General features: G+C 39.5%; 1 protein-coding gene across 1 annotated transcript in view; it reads right to left on the bottom strand.

The window, feature by feature from the left end:
• Nucleotides 1-947: 947 nt before the first annotated feature.
• The window catches only part of LOC116288074 (dynein axonemal heavy chain 7), a 54,286-nt gene continuing 38,446 nt past the window's right edge, over nucleotides 948-16,787 (bottom strand). The window contains exons 64-88 of the mRNA XM_031694792.2: nucleotides 16,529-16,669; nucleotides 15,975-16,092; nucleotides 15,613-15,698; nucleotides 15,271-15,413; nucleotides 14,867-14,939; nucleotides 14,546-14,653; nucleotides 14,326-14,396; nucleotides 13,630-13,744; nucleotides 13,063-13,226; nucleotides 12,456-12,609; nucleotides 11,799-11,932; nucleotides 11,323-11,380; nucleotides 10,846-10,979; nucleotides 10,511-10,643; nucleotides 9,582-9,784; nucleotides 9,085-9,160; nucleotides 7,038-7,216; nucleotides 6,598-6,664; nucleotides 6,381-6,473; nucleotides 5,286-5,462; nucleotides 4,683-4,844; nucleotides 4,081-4,281; nucleotides 3,497-3,658; nucleotides 2,546-3,100; nucleotides 948-2,126 (exon numbers count right to left, since the gene is read on the bottom strand). Coding sequence (XP_031550652.2) covers nucleotides 1,485-2,126; nucleotides 2,546-3,100; nucleotides 3,497-3,658; nucleotides 4,081-4,281; nucleotides 4,683-4,844; nucleotides 5,286-5,462; nucleotides 6,381-6,473; nucleotides 6,598-6,664; nucleotides 7,038-7,216; nucleotides 9,085-9,160; nucleotides 9,582-9,784; nucleotides 10,511-10,643; nucleotides 10,846-10,979; nucleotides 11,323-11,380; nucleotides 11,799-11,932; nucleotides 12,456-12,609; nucleotides 13,063-13,226; nucleotides 13,630-13,744; nucleotides 14,326-14,396; nucleotides 14,546-14,653; nucleotides 14,867-14,939; nucleotides 15,271-15,413; nucleotides 15,613-15,698; nucleotides 15,975-16,092; nucleotides 16,529-16,669 — 4,149 coding nt within the window. The 3' untranslated portion in view covers nucleotides 948-1,484. The remainder of the gene's footprint in view (nucleotides 2,127-2,545; nucleotides 3,101-3,496; nucleotides 3,659-4,080; nucleotides 4,282-4,682; nucleotides 4,845-5,285; nucleotides 5,463-6,380; nucleotides 6,474-6,597; nucleotides 6,665-7,037; nucleotides 7,217-9,084; nucleotides 9,161-9,581; nucleotides 9,785-10,510; nucleotides 10,644-10,845; nucleotides 10,980-11,322; nucleotides 11,381-11,798; nucleotides 11,933-12,455; nucleotides 12,610-13,062; nucleotides 13,227-13,629; nucleotides 13,745-14,325; nucleotides 14,397-14,545; nucleotides 14,654-14,866; nucleotides 14,940-15,270; nucleotides 15,414-15,612; nucleotides 15,699-15,974; nucleotides 16,093-16,528; nucleotides 16,670-16,787) is intronic.

Genomic DNA, 16,787 nt, shown 5'->3' with positions numbered 1-16,787 from the left:
AATTAATAAAAAGATAATTAAAAAAAGAAAATGAAAAAACCCAGAAACTTATGAACTTTTGAATAGAAAATGAAATGGGAGCCGGAGTATTTTTACAAACTGCATGACAACGCTTCTATCTAGATCTAGTCTCCCCAACAGCCGCTTTCAGTGTCGTCACGCAACGCAGGGGAGAAAGCGTTGCGTGACGACACTGAAAGCGGCTGTGGGGGAGACTACTTCTATCCGGATCTACGGTTTTTCCTCCAATGATTTTTAGCCTGGAAATGATTTTTAGCTCATTCTTTTATACGTCATATCAAAGTGGAATCTCCACTGTGATTCTCGGTAGACTTGCAAAGTGGATGTGATAATTAAGAGGTGAAACCCAATACATGGTACTTTACTTGCTTGCATTATGGCCTGTGGACAAATTATTTCCAAATAAAGGTTTTGCGCACTCCTTTACTTCATATTGAAGTGGAATTTATCCCGAAGTTCTCAGCTTCTTTTGTTTAAACCTTCTTTTGTGATTGATTAAACAATTTTTACATTCATTGTAAGTCACGTGGATCATCCACTTGGTCATTCATTTTCATTCTGGCCGCCAACTTCTTTTCTTGGCACTTGATGAGCTGTTGTCGTGCAAGGAAGGCAGCTCTGATTCTACCATTAATACGTATGAAGTGGCGCAGAGGGACCACGCTTCCCTTTATATATAGTCTATTTACATATTTACAATTCCCTAGGGTATTCATCATAATATTCAAATAACTTTGAATATTATTTAGGACAACTGGGCTTTGCCAATATATAGATATGAACTTCTGGCTTTTCATCTTAGGCTGTGGAATAGAAAATTTAAAAACAAAGTAGGGCGGGGTTACAGTCCCCCAGTTTTACGGGCATTACCTCCAAGGTAGGGTACCAATATACATTCTTGAAACAAACTGGACAAAAAAAACCAATTTTTATTAAAACAAAGTCGTTTATTCACTCTCCGATATTTGAACCAGTACAGAGAAGACTATTTACAAAGTGCGCCAACACAATGGTTCGTGGTAAGGTGAACGAATTCCTGATTATACCGCAGGGCTATCGCTAGCGGTCCTGAGTACAATACATATTATATACATATTTTGATCGAGTAACGAAAGAAGCTTTCAGTTTAGGATGAACAGTACATAAAAAGATAAATTATCATTGAATTGCATCACCTATAGGTAATCTTAGAAGTCATTTTCACACTAATTGCGAAATACAGAACACACAAATGACACGCACTCTCTTTACTATACCATAAGTACACCACAAACAAACACCTTTTAATGTTCCAACGTTGGAGACGTTTAAAAAAAAAAAAAAAAAATGTTGACTCCAGTTTGCAGAAGAATATAGTGAAGACTTCTGATTGATTTGTATTTCAAATTTGGATATTTTACAAAAACAAAAATCTTTAAATCCAATTTAAGCACTTTAAAGTTTACACCGATTTGAACTTGGTTTTAATCGTCAAGTTGGCACAGCAAAGCCACGCCTCGCATGATCCAGTGCTCTTTTGGCTGGTCTGATGGAAGTCGTACTTCCATGACAAAGTTGGTCGAGTGACCAGTAGTAGACAAGGTACCTCTTCTCTCGCTTGTCTTGTACATAGGTGCGACATAGTGTGGGCGATCTTTGATGTCTTCTTTTTTACACGGTACCAGCCACATGACGGGCAAGGTGTCGAAGAGAATCTTTGGACGGGATTCCCCCACTGCTTTCGTTTCTCTGTCCCATCGAGCACCTTCTATGAAGAGACCATCAACATAGACACCATCTTCTGGGGGTGTGTCGTACTTTTTGTCCTCAAGGACAAAGTAGTCAAAAGTCAAGAGGTCAATGGGGATGGTGTATTTACGGGCAAAATTCTGCTTTGAACCTGTCAGGAAGGCTTGGGTGAAAAAGAATCCAGACAGCCAGAAGACAGTAGGGGCTCCGTTATCGTACCAATCTTGAAGGAACTTGAGTCTAGCAATCAGATCATTCACGTAGCTTCCCAAGGGTTTTAAGGATGGGTACGACTTCTTCATCCACAGAGATGGAATCTTGCCTTTCAACATGCTGCTGAATACTTCTTCAAGTTCTGAAGACATCACAACCAAACCCTAAATTTGACAAAGAAAAAAGGTTACTTTTTACCCCTGAATTCATACTAAAGGCTTTACGAGGTAAGCTTGTGTACCATCACCAGAGTGAATGGGGTATGAATAATATAGATAGAAAACGTAATCTAGCCATAATGTGTATAGAAAGTTCTCTCCTGTAGCTTAGGAATGGTTAATGATAAGGAACGAAACTTGTACAAAACTGTTTGGATAGTTGGTGTTGTTTTTTTGGTTTTTGTTGTAGTTTTTGTTGTGGTTTTTTGTTATAAACCTCCCTCCTCCCCATGCAACGTTTCTGTTTGTTGAACATCAAATGAGCCATTGGACCAACACTGTTGCGGGTAGTGGGGTGAAATATTTTTTTAGCTCCAAAAGAAGTAAAAAGAGAAGAATGAAGTCCGAACAGGAACGATACCCACCTTGATAGCTTTTTGTATATTGACCAGGCTTGACCGCACCACTTCTACCAGCCTATTAAACCTAACCATCTCCTGGACAAGTACAGTGTTCATACTCTGCGTGTAGGTTGTCGGATATTTGCGCAGCGCTGCTTCTGTATCAAATACGCGTGGCATCTTGCTCAAAATGTCCTCAGCGACTCCAGCTACAGTTTCGTCGTCGCATTTTCCGCCACCAGACGAAGCACGAGACAATGTCAAAAGAATGCTGTTGAAAAGGGACGTCGTTTCTTGTTGGTCTTTAGTGATGTCTGCATTCGCATGCATACCGAAGATCTCTGGATGATCGTTGATTGGCAGTTTCTTTGCATACTCGAGATAAGACTCGTAATCGCCGTCAGGCGCGGAGCAGTAATTACCACTGGGTGAGAATTTGTGGTCCGGTTCGGTGATGACGGTAGAATGGTAGAAACGATTTAGGATGGTGAGAAGGGTGCGTCTGTCACGATCATCTGTGACTCGGCCACCGTAGTTACACTCACCGGTCAAGTACCTCAAAGCATCGTACTGAACTTCCTGTTACATTTGAAAATAATAAGAGGGTAAGTCCTAGAGTTGGAAAAAGCTACAGAAAGTAGTATTCAAGAACATCATGGAAGTCCAAAGGGATGGGTTAACGCATCTGTGTTAACTGTGCTTAAATTGTGTTTAACACATTTTTTCCCGTTTTTTGGTGTTGTTGTGTTGTTGTATGGTTAAACATAAAACACAAGATCGTAAATTGAGATATCATGAAAATAAATGAATGTCAAAAAATGTAAAGAAAGGGGAAAAAGGGGGGTAAGTCGCTCGGTAAAGCACAAATACTGAAGTGGCCAAAATTGAAATTCGTTGTAAGGGCTTATAGACAAGGTGATTTCCATGCAAAAATAACAACACAACTATCAGGAAGAAGAAAAAAAATTTACTCACATCATATTTGTTCATGAACATGTGTAACTGCTGTACACTGATACGTAAATCAGTTTCGTTGAACTCGTAAGGGATGTTCCAACCAAGGGGACCGAATTTACGACGCTCTTGGACCAAGGCGTGGAAGAAGCACAATCCAAGCAGCAACTTCTTAAACTCAAACTATATCAAACATAAGAAGTTTGTTAGTGATTTAAAAACTTCTGAAACTTCTGAACAAAGGTAAGATTTGAGTCAGTGGATTAGTCGATGCTGTTATCAAATAAATTTATCCACTAGATAAGATATATCCGTCGGATAGCGCTATCCACCCTTCGTACAACCGGGCCCAGAAGCTTGAATCTAGTTTGGCAGCCCAATACACCGGCTACGAAAACTTCATGAGCAGCTTGAACTTTTCAAAGGTAATGCTAACAGGACGCCTATAGCATTTCCTTTATTTCCTGGTGAGTTCGCCCGTAAGAATGACAACTGCGGGCGCATCGACAAGTCCCGGGCGACATGTTCGTCTATAGCGAAGATCTCCTGCTTTTGCCCTCTCTTTATTACAAATACGTTCAATGTTAAAGTTCACATTTTCTTACCGATTTTTTACAGCTTGTAAAGAATTCAGGATCTGATATAGGATCACTAAGATATGACCTGGTTAGGTTAGCTCTTATTCCTTTAGGTGGCTCATTGGTCATTTTAACACCATTCTGAAGAACCGTCACAGGAAAGTTCGGCGATGGATAGCTTGTCAACCAGAGACGGAAATCAGGATGTGTCGTGTCGGGATTCAGTTCCTAGTGTAAATAATAAGAGATTAGGATAAGAATAACATTATCATATGATGGCCCATTTAAAATAATAGTGTAGATATTTTTATTTGCACTTAACTATATAATTTGTACATAATAATATTTATAAAAGAGAAAAATAAATAGTAATAGTAATTTCGAAGGTCTGATTATTTACATTAATAAAGAAGAGTGCCAGTAAGCTAGAGAGTAACTAAAGTTTCCGAGCCAGCTTACCATTTCTATGAAGAATAGAATTTTAAAAACGTGAATAGTCACGCAATCTATCAAATTAGAACTAATAGAATAAAATTATGATTGTGAATTATAAATATCTAAGAAAACAGATCCATTTGATTTCTTTTGAAAGGTACGTTCATAGACAGTACGTTCATACCAGTTCATACCTCACAAATCTTTTCCAATGTACTCATCCAAGAGGTGGCAAGATGACAGTTCTGTAGTACTACCCAAGTACCTTCCTTAACGGCTTTCTCAATCATACGCAAAGCAATGGGACCTTGACCTTGTCCGAGTGAAAGAGAACTCAGCTTAGGTCCTCCAAAACCCTAAGAAATGATCAGAACAAATAACAATTGACTTTAGCTTTCTTCTTGAATTGGAAATTTGGACGAAGGAGAAAGGGAGGGGGTGTTTGCTTTCTCGCGTGACACACCACGGAACATCCCACTTGATACTTGATGTATTTTCTTGTATAAACATCTATTTCAAAAAACGCTGTCGGATGCGAGATCCGAAATGGGTGGTCTGAGATTAAACGGATTTTTGTGCTTCTATGTTTTCTTGCTCAAATATGAAAAAATCACATTTCTAACTCAAAGGTTATGCTTCATATTCCAATCTAAAAGGAAACTACGTTGTTTGGCTGTGAATATATTACAATTTGCATCGTGCTACTTGGTCTCAAATTTAAGATTTCAGATCTCCAACCGATAGGTGTAAGCACAAGCAACTCGTCGATAACTTATTTTTATTGAAGCTTTTCTTACCTGATCATCTGCAAACTTGAGAAGTGCGGCAGTTGGATCTGATCCTGGAGACAGCACGAAGATAAGGGGAGCACAGGAGTTGGAGTCGGCAAATGCTTTACCAAGATCGAATGGTGGTGGCTCTACGTACTTCTTGCCAAGTTTTAAAGTGACGAAATCTTGTACACTGGGAGTAATCTGTATATACAAGGAGACCATTTGTATTGAACTTGAAATTTATGCGCATACTGATCGCGATTAGTCTAAAAGATTAGCTTGTTTACTTGCTTGAAGAATGGTCCCAAAAGTACAGGGATTCAAATAGACAGACAGACAGACAGACAGACAGACAATAGACATTCAAATAGGTATCGGTGTGTTGAACATTGGTTAGGTTTCAAGAGAAAACTGCCTCCCCCCCCCCCCCCCCCCCCCAACCCCTAAAAAGACCATGGACGTACATAGAGAACTCAAGCGCCGCTGGCAGGGTTACCAAAAGAAGAGAGTGACCCCAAAAAGACCAGAATAACGACCATGGAGGTATGATAAAAAACCCAAGCGTCGTAGAGTCTCGAAAGAAAAGTGGCACCAAAAGAAAACCAGAAAAGAGACCATGGACGTGTACAAAGAACCCAAGTGACCGTAGGGGTACCAAAACATAGGTCCCTCCCCCCCCCCCCCCCCAAAAAAACAAAGCCAGAAAAAAGACTATGTATGGTAAAGAACCCAAGTGTTGGTAGGGGTACCAAAACATAGGTGCCCCCCACCCACCCCCCCCCCCCCCCCAAAGAGGCAGAAAAAAGACTATGTATCATCAATTAACAATTATAACTTTCATACGTTAATGTTTATTCGGGTAAAATGTCAATGTATTTTATTATACAGGATACCGAATAAAAAAAAGTCTGTCTGTCTGTATGGTAAAGAACCCAAGTGTTGGTAGGGGTACCAAAACATAGGTGCCCCCCACCCCCCCCCCCCCCACCCCAAAAAGAGGCAGAAAAAAGACTACGTATGGTAAAGAACCCAAGTATTGTAGGGATACCAAAAGAAGAGTAGCCCCCAGTCCCGAGAGATTATTAAGTTCCAAGATTTTTCCATTATTTTCATTTTTACCTTGTCTGATCGTAAACAACGGAGTATCAGCATTTTCTGGAATGGGCCGAATTTCTCCTCCCATTCTCCTGGTAGAGGCTCTAGATGTGGTTCCTGTAGCATAAGAAGGATTCGGTTTCAAACGATTAATCACATGCATGAAAGAGATGATTTGAACGTGGTACATTAACTCAGAGGAGAACTATTGAACTGTACATAGCGAAGGAGTTGAACTTACATTGCTGTCGTAGATCTTCTTCCATCCATCAATGTTTCTTGGGAACTTTTGACGGAATCCCTTAAACCTAAAAGAAAATCCAGGGAGGCGGTTGGATTAAGTGTTTTTGGGGGCAATCTAGTATTTGGTGGGGAGTGAAAGCATTAATATCCTCATGAATGGCTATGGAAAGGGAAAATATACCCTACCAGCGTGGCGTAACAACAGAGAGTAGATGCCTGCAAATTGCTAGTGAAATTTCAAGGATTACGGCAAAGCTGCAATAAAATCGCAAGAGAAATTGCAAGAAAACAGCCCACTATGTAAGTATAAGATTCTGATCTATGCATGTGGCGGCCATTGTTTCTTTGAATCTATGAAACATAAAACTACCATAACGCATAAAATAATAATAATAATTAACGATTAAGATAACAATCCTGCATTCAGTAACAACTTACTTTTTCAAATCTTCCAGCCTACAAATTTCATCCCATGATCTGGCAGGCAGCCAGGTTGCAGGGTTAGCATGTGGATTGTCAAGACCTACGCCTCCTGTAAGAAGAAACCTCCATTCATCGCTGCACACATCGTGGTCATGCATGAGGATGTTCACACAAAGAACAAATGAAAACAGAAGCTGAAAACAAAAAAACAATGTGAATTCAATTTACTGTGGAATAGGAAGTAAAGAGGCATCAAAAATATACAAGGTGTAACCTCCATACCAATAGTCCATTTCACGGTTACCTGGACGCCATCTTGGATTTGCATGAAAGCGAGGCTGACCTTGAGTCGTCTGGAAAGGCTTGAAAAGTTTATACGGTAGTTCCGGTGACTGTTCAAGTAAAAATGAACTCAAAACGTTTGAAAAACGAAAGAAAAAGCGTAGGTCCGCAATGTGCTGCCTATTGTGTTACGAACGCTTTTTATAAGAACCCAGACTTGAATTTTTTCTCTTTCCCGAGTGACAAATCAAAGCGAAATCGATGGTGTAATCGAGAGAAAATATTTGCTCTTGTGATACTGACATTCATCGTTTAATGACTGTACTTGTTTCTGAAGTCCATCTACTTGCATCCTCAGCTCTTTTATAAGTTCATCCTGAGAGTTTTCTTGGTAGCCCTAAAGGTAAATTGGAGCACTAGTTATTAATCTCCAAAGCTCACAAAGTCAAGGGTGTAAAATTTATTGAGATGTAAGTTACATTGCCATAACACATTTACCTCCATATTATCGATGTTTTCCACTGGAACTGCAACATCCTCTTCGATATTACAACTAGTTACAAAATCTTCAGTTCTTTTGTCTAGTGTCTCAACTTCTCTTGATTTAGGAAGTGCTCTTTTGTTGGTATCTTTAGATTTACTTCATTGATGACCAAGTGATGGTTCCGCGTCTGCATGATGTAAATTTCAAAAACAATAGTAAATCTTTTGCTTGATCCGGTTTGCTTATAACACCATGAAAAAAGTTTACCTTTAAGCTTACCTTTTTTCAGTTTCTTGATCCCAGTTCAATGTTTTATCAATGTCTTTTTCCGAAAAATGACTACTGTAAACCACTGTTCACCTCGTGATATAGAAAACATCATGGCCGTGCCGTTTCTTTATAAGATTACACCATCGATTTCGCTTTGATTTGTCACTCGGGAAAGAGAAAAAATTCAAGTCTGGGTTCTCATAAAAAGCGTTCGTACAGCCATAGGCAGCACCGACATTGCGGACCTACGCTTTTTCTCTCGTTTTTCAAACGTTTTGAGCTCATTTTTACTTGAACAGTCACCGGAACTACCGTATAAACTTTTCAAGCCTTTCCAGACGACTCAAGGTCAGCCTCGCTTTCATGCAAATCCAAGATGGCATCCAGGTAACCGTGAAATGGACTAAAGGAACTTGTACAATTGGTAATTTATAGAGATGTGACGATGTTTATCGTATGATAAGATAAGAAAAAAATGCAGCGTTGCTGAAACGAAAGAACTCAGAAAACAATCTGAGTTACAGATGAAGGAATAGAAAACGCGCGCGCGTGCTATGTGCAGTAATAAAGCACGAATGAGGGAGGGGGGAGGGGGGGTTGGCAGAACACAAAAGAAGTATTAAGAGAAGCACGAGTCGTCTTTATAAAATACAAATTACAAGAACTGTTATTTTGGATATGAATTACTCAACTGAAAGTGCGCGCGCGTGTTGTGTACTACATAAAGCACGCGCTCCCAACCAATCAGAACGCAAGATTTATAACAGTTATTTTATAATGGGAGTTGGTGAATTTCACCTGCTAATTAATACTTTGACTGTATGTATGTTCCACCTGGCTTCATTTTCTTGTGTGGTGTGTAATGGGATTTGTATCACAAAATGCGGAAGCATGCATCTCATGATGCACTGCACTATTTGATCGTGACGTATAATAGTGTGAGGGTCATTGAGCCCGTGTGCATCAAAATGTTACAAAGAAAAAAACAATGGTTACAAAATGGAAGTTGAATAATGTTGGTATTACCTTGTCTTTCTCGAACAGAGATCTGCATACGTTGCAGTAGAGAGAGTAGGTAAAATGGTTCCTTAGGTTACCTAACCTGTAATATATAGCAACGAAACTGGTGAGTATCTTATCTCATCTCCAACTCTATAAGCAAGCCTTGCCCTGACTTTGATCAGCCCTGAGGTTGTTTCAGGGTTAAATGTGTGAGTTAGCCGTGCCCTGACTTTGATCAGCCCAGAGGTTGTTTCAGGGTTAAATGTGTGAGTTAGCCGTGCCCTGACTTAGATCAGCCTTGAGGTTGTTTCAGGGTTAAATCTGTGAGTTAGCCCTGCCCTGACTTAGATCAGCCAAGTGATCGTTTAAGGGTTCGATCTGTGAGTTAGCCATGTCCTGACATAGATCAGGCCAGAGGTCGTTTCAGGGTTGGATAAGATTGATGATTGGTTTGGTTTGAGGCAGTAGAAACAAAAAATAAGTAAATACAAAAAAATCGCACAAGAATTTTTGTTCGCTACCTGGTGTCTAAATCTTCAGATTTTTCAGAGTTATCAATAGACAAGATAAACAGGTTGATGAACCACGTCAGCGAGTACTGGTACATAGGTTCGATGTTCGCCAGGTCAGCGATGGAGAAGAACAGGATAGATGAATGAACAGCAATGGGTTTATAGCCCATACGGGTTTTATCGATCTTGATTTCTGTTTCCTCTGCGATTGCCTGTAAATAAAATGTTTTGTTATCACGATTAGGATCCAATACACAATACTTGTCACGTTAGAACACAAGGCAATGGTCCCTTCTTAAATTGTCTTGAATGCGAAGCTAACATGAAAATACAAAAGAAATGCCACAAATTTCATCGAGAAAAAGTGTGATTTCTTTTCTGTATCCATGGGAGCCTCGCATACACAATACTTTTGAAGAGGGTCCATTCTAGAGAGTTGGGATTAGGAGCTCTCAGTGGACACTTTTGTCATTATTTTAACAAAAGGTTGTATTAAATAATGTCATTTTTACATGAATTATTAGTCCAGTTTCTAGAAATTGAAGCCATTGAAAGTTTATGGATCCACTCTAGAATCAGTGATTACTAATAGCAGTTATGAAATTGGCCATCATCAGCATCACCACCACCACCACCAACAGCAACAACAACCAAAAAAAAAAACCGCAACAACAACCAATACGATCCCCGGTCATACCCAACCACGCTATAACTCCACCACTACTATCGAGATCAACTATTAAGTATATCAAAATTATTGATTGATTGGTTGATTAAATGATTGAATGAATGAATGATGAACTGAATAGCAACAGGAACACCACCATCATTAGCACCGCCATTTTATTGACAATGTCCCAGTTATTATAACCAAAATCATTATCATAAATTTATCTTCATCCAAAGCAATATTGATCTCATCTGAAAGTGAAACTGACCTGTTTCTCTGAGATCTCATTGGCCAGTACTTTGGAGGATGACAAGACGTTGATAGCTGTTTCGTCTTCAAGGATGTTCCCTTCAGAAGACGATAGAACCTCGAGGATTTTATCCTCGATCTCCTTCAGTTGTCTGTAAGCAACAAAAATACACGTTATCACAGACCTTGAATTAAGATCTAAAGAAGACGAAGAACAGGCCATTTGCATGATGACATTGAAAATATTACTATCCCTACCAGCCAAGGTATTTCCTTGCTTAGTAAAAATTGTATTGCCTCGTGCAAATAGTGGTAGAGGTAGTACTAAGGACTTGAAGTAATTCAATTAAGTACCTTTTATTCTCAGCACTCTGGATGATAAGTGCATTCTTTTCTTCCTCTAGTTCTGGTCGTTCACGAGCCACCACGATACCTAGCAACTGATCTTGTAATCCTTCCGGTGTGATCATGAAGTTGAGTAGTGTAACCTAGATATAGATTACAAAGTTTAAAAATCCTGTACTACAGACTTTGCGTTCCTTAAATGAGAAGGTGCTATGGTGATGATGACAATCCAAGGATGTCATCGACTATGTCCTGTCCGCAAAGTTACGGTATGTGGTTTCTCATAATCACTTGTATAGATAGAGCAGAAAGCATTGCTTTTAGTTAACGGAACTTTTTCTTCTGTATTAGGATTCATGTCAAAACATGGACCGCAAAATAGGAAAAAATCTGTTCACAGGATAATTTAAAGCAACACTGCCATCATCCAATCAGGATCAGGGTACGTCACAACCCATGTACCCTATAGTATAGGTTATACCTTACCTTGACCGCGGTCTCAGGAAGGTAATGAGGATTCCTTAGCTTGGTCGTGATATAAAACCTGACAAATCAGGATAAACAAAGTAGATTACTAACTATAGATAAAACAATCATCAGGGCTCTAAACAAGAACAGGGAAAATGATGCGAAAGGCCTTTCTAAACGCCAGCTGGGAATAAACTGATTTTACCATAGTAAATTTAGGCGGAAAAAAGGAGACTAGTCAACAGATGTATTAACCATCCTGTTATATAACAATGACTTTTTTAATACCATAGAGGACCATTTGCAAAAAAAATATAATATTAAAACATTTATGTGGTCTTGATTTTTGTATTTCTAAAAAGAAAAAACATGCTTAATCTATGACTGCAAAATACTAATATTGTCTAGTCTTCGGAAATATTTGTTATGTTCATCGATGACTGCCAAAATTCTCCCCCCCCCCCTCCCCTCCCTTAGGATAATTGTATGAATACCTGAAGTCCTTAGAATACTCGATGACACTGTCACCCACTTTGATACAGATACTGCCTCCTTGTTTAAAGGTCTGTTTGAGCAACAGGGGCTCCAACAAGGGATCCAACTCCTCACCTACATTCTCGAGCAGAACCTATTACCGTCAGAAAATAACAAGAGTATAAGTAAATTATTAATATTGATTATAATTATAGGACAGACAGTTGGGTTGTTCTTAATCGTTATGATGTAATCAACAGGTTTACTTGAAATATCACATGGTGATCACATCATCTTCATCATCATCATCATCACTACCCCCCACCATCATCATCGTTATCATGATTATCATCATGCCACCACCATCGTCATTTATATATTACTAACACCAACACCAACACCATCATCGCCTTCTCTGTCAACATCATTAGTAAACAGGCAGAGAGGAGCATTTGAAAGAACAATTTGATGATATTGCATTAAATATTCAAGATAAGGCGAGAGAAAAGAAAACGCCCCTTCACTCGAATGAAGCAAGCAAGTAGGAAAAAAAGATGTTTTGCAGATGGTGTGCCTACCCATCATTCCCTTGGTCCCTGTCATTTATCTTCAAACTTTTTTACCCACAGATCTTACTGCCCTAAAGTTAATAGTTTAAGTATCTTTAGTTTACTTACCGGAGTGCCAAACTGGATGCAGTTTTCCAAGGTTCTGACATAGTCAGCATCTGTTAGTTTAATAACGTGAAGGTTATTTTTCTTCTCCATGTTTTTGACCCATTTGTTTGCCTGTCCTTGTGGATCGATCATCAGTGGCCATCGATTAGCATTACTTAAAAAAAGATTAAACAAGAGAAATATTTAGACTTACTCTCACTGTTGATTATAAATAACTGCTCATTAGACTGACGGGCCTTGATTTAAATTTGTCAAGATTCAAATTCCCTGAGTAACTAAGGGAACGAGTCAGTGAAAGGTCATTTTGTCAGTGTATTGTTTTCTTTATGTTTTTTGAAAATTCCAGCTCCAGCTGTGTATGGTCCCCCATCTCTTATCAACTATCACTTACTCTTACCCCTGGACCACTGGGTGGAGTCGTAATAATGGCCTCGTAACCACAGACTCGTGGCAGCAACGAAAATCGTTTTACATAACAACAGTTTACATTTTTCACAAGAGTAAAGTTCCTGCGTTGTCTCACGAATTGCATTAGGAATGGCTCGATGGGTCTACGTCTCACCTCCCTGGTGAGAGAGTCATTGCATAACTCTTCTTCCACATTTACCTTATGATGATTCCATTTTCTATAGAGAAACTATCTGTTGGTAGACCACAAATGTTCCAGTCTCGGATCTGGACTGCTTCTCCTAGTGTGTTAGTGACGGAGAAGTCCTCTGAACAAGGAATGTTAATCTCTTTGCACTGATTGAGCCACCGAACTGATTGTTCCTGAAATTGAATTATTAGGTACCTCAGCCAACGGGAGATCAAACAATTTTATAATTAGACGAAGCAACATATCAACAATACACCTTATGGTAGTCAACACTGTACATTAGGCATTTGGCGCAAAACACGGCTGATTTCCAAGATGTGTCTCATACCGAACCTTAATCATACAGCGCCATGTTTATTCCCATAAAAATTAAAAACTTTGTTTCAACCAGCGTAAACCAGTCCTGAAACACTTGAATACTTCATTTCTAATTTTATATACAAATAAAGACTGACTAAATAGCTGAGGACTTATATCTGGGGTATGACTTTTGTAATTAAGCTGCGAGCTTGTAAAAAATAAACTGCGCACCATTTTTACGTCATTGAGAATCAAGGGAGACAATAGTACACTAACCTGTCTAAAAGCTGCTGTGAACGCGCCGAGGTAAGCCACTACTCCAGAAGATACTAGAACATCACCAATTAAGTTTTTGAAGCGAATGCCAAGAGCGTTAGCTACTTCTGTCCATCTGTTTGGTTATGAAATCAGTAAAAAGGACAAGATTATTATATTCTAACGATCCTTTGTCCCCCCCCCCCCCCCTTTGTTAAGCCCTGGTACCACTAGAATGCTCTTCACATAAGATAATGGTGTTAATAGACCTTTTGAGCTTGGACGTAATTTTTTCCCATTTCAAACCACGTGTCATTCCCTAGAGTATCATTTCTTTGTATAACGGTTGCGCACGATAAGATAAGACACATGAATATGGAAACAACTCAAACAAAGAATCTTATTCTAAAGATGATGACACGTGGTCTGAAATGGGAAAACAGTAGTACGTTCAAGCCAAAAAGATCTACTGGGCCAGCCATGTACGTGCCGTAAGTCAGTACTGTATGTTCCCCACTTACACGAAAACTGCTCAAAGGAGATTTGAAAATTATCTGTAATAGCATATCAGAACATGGATTAGGAGAAGGACGTAGACAATACTTCGGTCAATCCAAATCTTTGCTACTACTATTCAATGCATGCATATGCTACGATACACAATATATGTTTTCTCGATAGGGATTTATAATGGAAGTAATCACTTTAGTTACTGACCTTGTTTTTTCACCTCCAAGACCACCAATAAGCTTCTCGGCTCTGTCAAGCTTTTTGGTACAAAGGTCGACCTGTATTTTTAAAATTCAAGACAGGTTTTAAGTAAAAGCAACGACTGAATGCATTTTAGGTAACAGGGACTAAACAAGGAGCGGCTCTACTCGTTTATTTGAAGCTGGTGGAGAGATGATTAATGACTGGAAATACGATCATCACAAACCTGCTTTTCCAAGTCAGCCTTCTTCTTGACGTTAGCTTCGTACTTCTCTTGTAGTCTCGCAAGTTTGTCTTGTACCTCTTTCAGCGCAGCACGTTTTTTGTTCAAACCCTGCGGATAAATATTGCATCATTGAGAACGCTTCTATCCTTGAATATACTATGCTTGTACGACAGATTGAAGGGTTAGAGACTGATGTGACTGCTTAGCTTGTATGTGTGTGTTTATTGTAAGCACCCCTCTAGAAATCCCCCCTACAATGTAAATAAGCTACAGGGACTGATAGAGACTGTATTAACATGTTTAATCCGTGAATCTACAGACCTCCATGGCTACTGCTAAATCTGATTCAGCTTCTTTGAGAGCGATTTTTTTCGGAGCAACGACGCGAGCCACTCTGAAATGAAACAATTTTCGTCATGAGAAAATGATACACTAGAGAAACTCTATTAGGAATAACGGTAACGTAATCTACCAATCGACAAAATTTTATTAGACTGAACAGTTCGTAGGGGGGCAGGGGGTTTGAAATAAAACCATGCGTTGGACGAGCAACAGCGCGCGCAAGAATACTAGTCATCCTTTTACAACTACACTGAAACGTCCACATCTTACGATTCTTAAGTTTTACTACCCCATTCCCAAACAATGGGGAAAAAGTCAGCTTTTAGTGCCTTTGGCTTCACGATATTAAAACAAACCAAGAACTGAAACCCCGTGAACATTACCTTTCATAGGAGTCCATAGCGATGACCCATCGACACAAGCCTTCTGCTGCAGTAGACGCTGTTTTAATCTTATCGGGGTCAAACTCTGGGTTAGATGTGTACTTGGTGCGGATTTGTTTGATGGAAGCAGCTGGAATATTGTCCTTTGATGCAAAGAAAAAAAAACAGTTAACTATCATAGCGACGATTTTCACGCGCTTATCTAAGATGCATTCCTTGCATCCCTGCCTATTGACTATGAATTGGTAGGGAAGCACGGTTGGCGTAGTACCACCAATGCCTCAGCAATGTCCAATATTTGCGGTTAATCATTAGGTTACATGTTTATAGTTTAGGGTTTACCTTATCATAGGTCTGTAATGACTGCAGGAATTTCATGTCTCCAAGAACACGTTTCGAGGGACCCCAGAAGTCCTCAATTTTCTTTCCTGATAGAATAGAGTACGCAATAGATGAATAAAATATAACCTATCTTTACGAAGGTCTAGTAAAGATGCGGGGAAAATCTCGATGAAGCAGGGTGGGGGAACTTATACTCTTATAGGATATTATTATTTGTGTGCGCAAGAGAGAGAAGGGGATGGGGTGGGGGTGGGGATGGTGGTAAAAGGACCAACCACTTCATATTGCAGGTTTTTCAGTTTTAAGATGTGGAAAGGAAACGTACTTGAAGATATCACTTGAGAGTATGAACACCCACTCACCTGATCCTGATGGATCTGGAATCCTATCTGGTTTAAAGCCTTTCAAGATACAAATAGCTTCCATGACAAGTTTGACACCAGATGGAGGACTCTTCATGGACTTAACCACAGTGATATCCTATAAGGGTATGACACACACACAGTTAAGATAAATCAGGATATTGTCGGCTGTAAATACTCCAGTTTCGAGTTCTCTGTTGCTCAGGGTTAGCCTCGATTTTGTGTAGAATATCCACGTGTTCCAGTGAAGGTCCGTGGAATTTCAAAGTGTTTGTATTGTTGAAGTTGTGCATTCTTTACTTTAGCGTTGGTATTTGTGAATATTTAGACACTGATATGAGGCTAAGTCTGAGTAAATGGGTCTGTAATCAAAGAACACAGCGGTAACTAATTTGGACATCGAAAATGGTTTATTGACACATGAAGAGCGCATGTGTGACGAAGGGAGTCATAAGCAGCAGTTATTGCTCCCCCATACCACTATACGAAGAAGTGACTTACTTTCCACAGAAACCCCATGAACAGTTCGTTCATTCTCTCACTGACATACTTACAGCGGGTGTGAGTGTATTCAATGCAGCTAACGCACTCTCCAGGATAGGGATGGCTTCTCCAAGATCTCGATCACAATCATCTTTGATTGCTTTAGCAGCCATTGCTTGTTCGTTTGCCACAGCCTCGTCTGCTTTGACGATCTAGGAAGTACAAATACCCAAAACGTTAGACATTGCTTATAGCTTCCCTAAATAACACTCTCAAGCTTGCATTTAATTTGGATTCAGTGATTTAAGAACTACATCGAAGTAAAAAAAA

Source organism: Actinia tenebrosa, unplaced genomic scaffold (assembly GCF_029948245.1).
Source record: "Actinia tenebrosa isolate PJP-AT-01 unplaced genomic scaffold, QUT_ActTen_1.0 PGA_scaffold4__44_contigs__length_22323623, whole genome shotgun sequence".
Lineage (NCBI taxonomy): Eukaryota > Metazoa > Cnidaria > Anthozoa > Actiniaria > Actiniidae > Actinia > Actinia tenebrosa.
The sequence above is the reverse complement of the archived record's forward strand: the minus strand, read 5'-3'. Positions and strand labels throughout refer to the sequence as shown.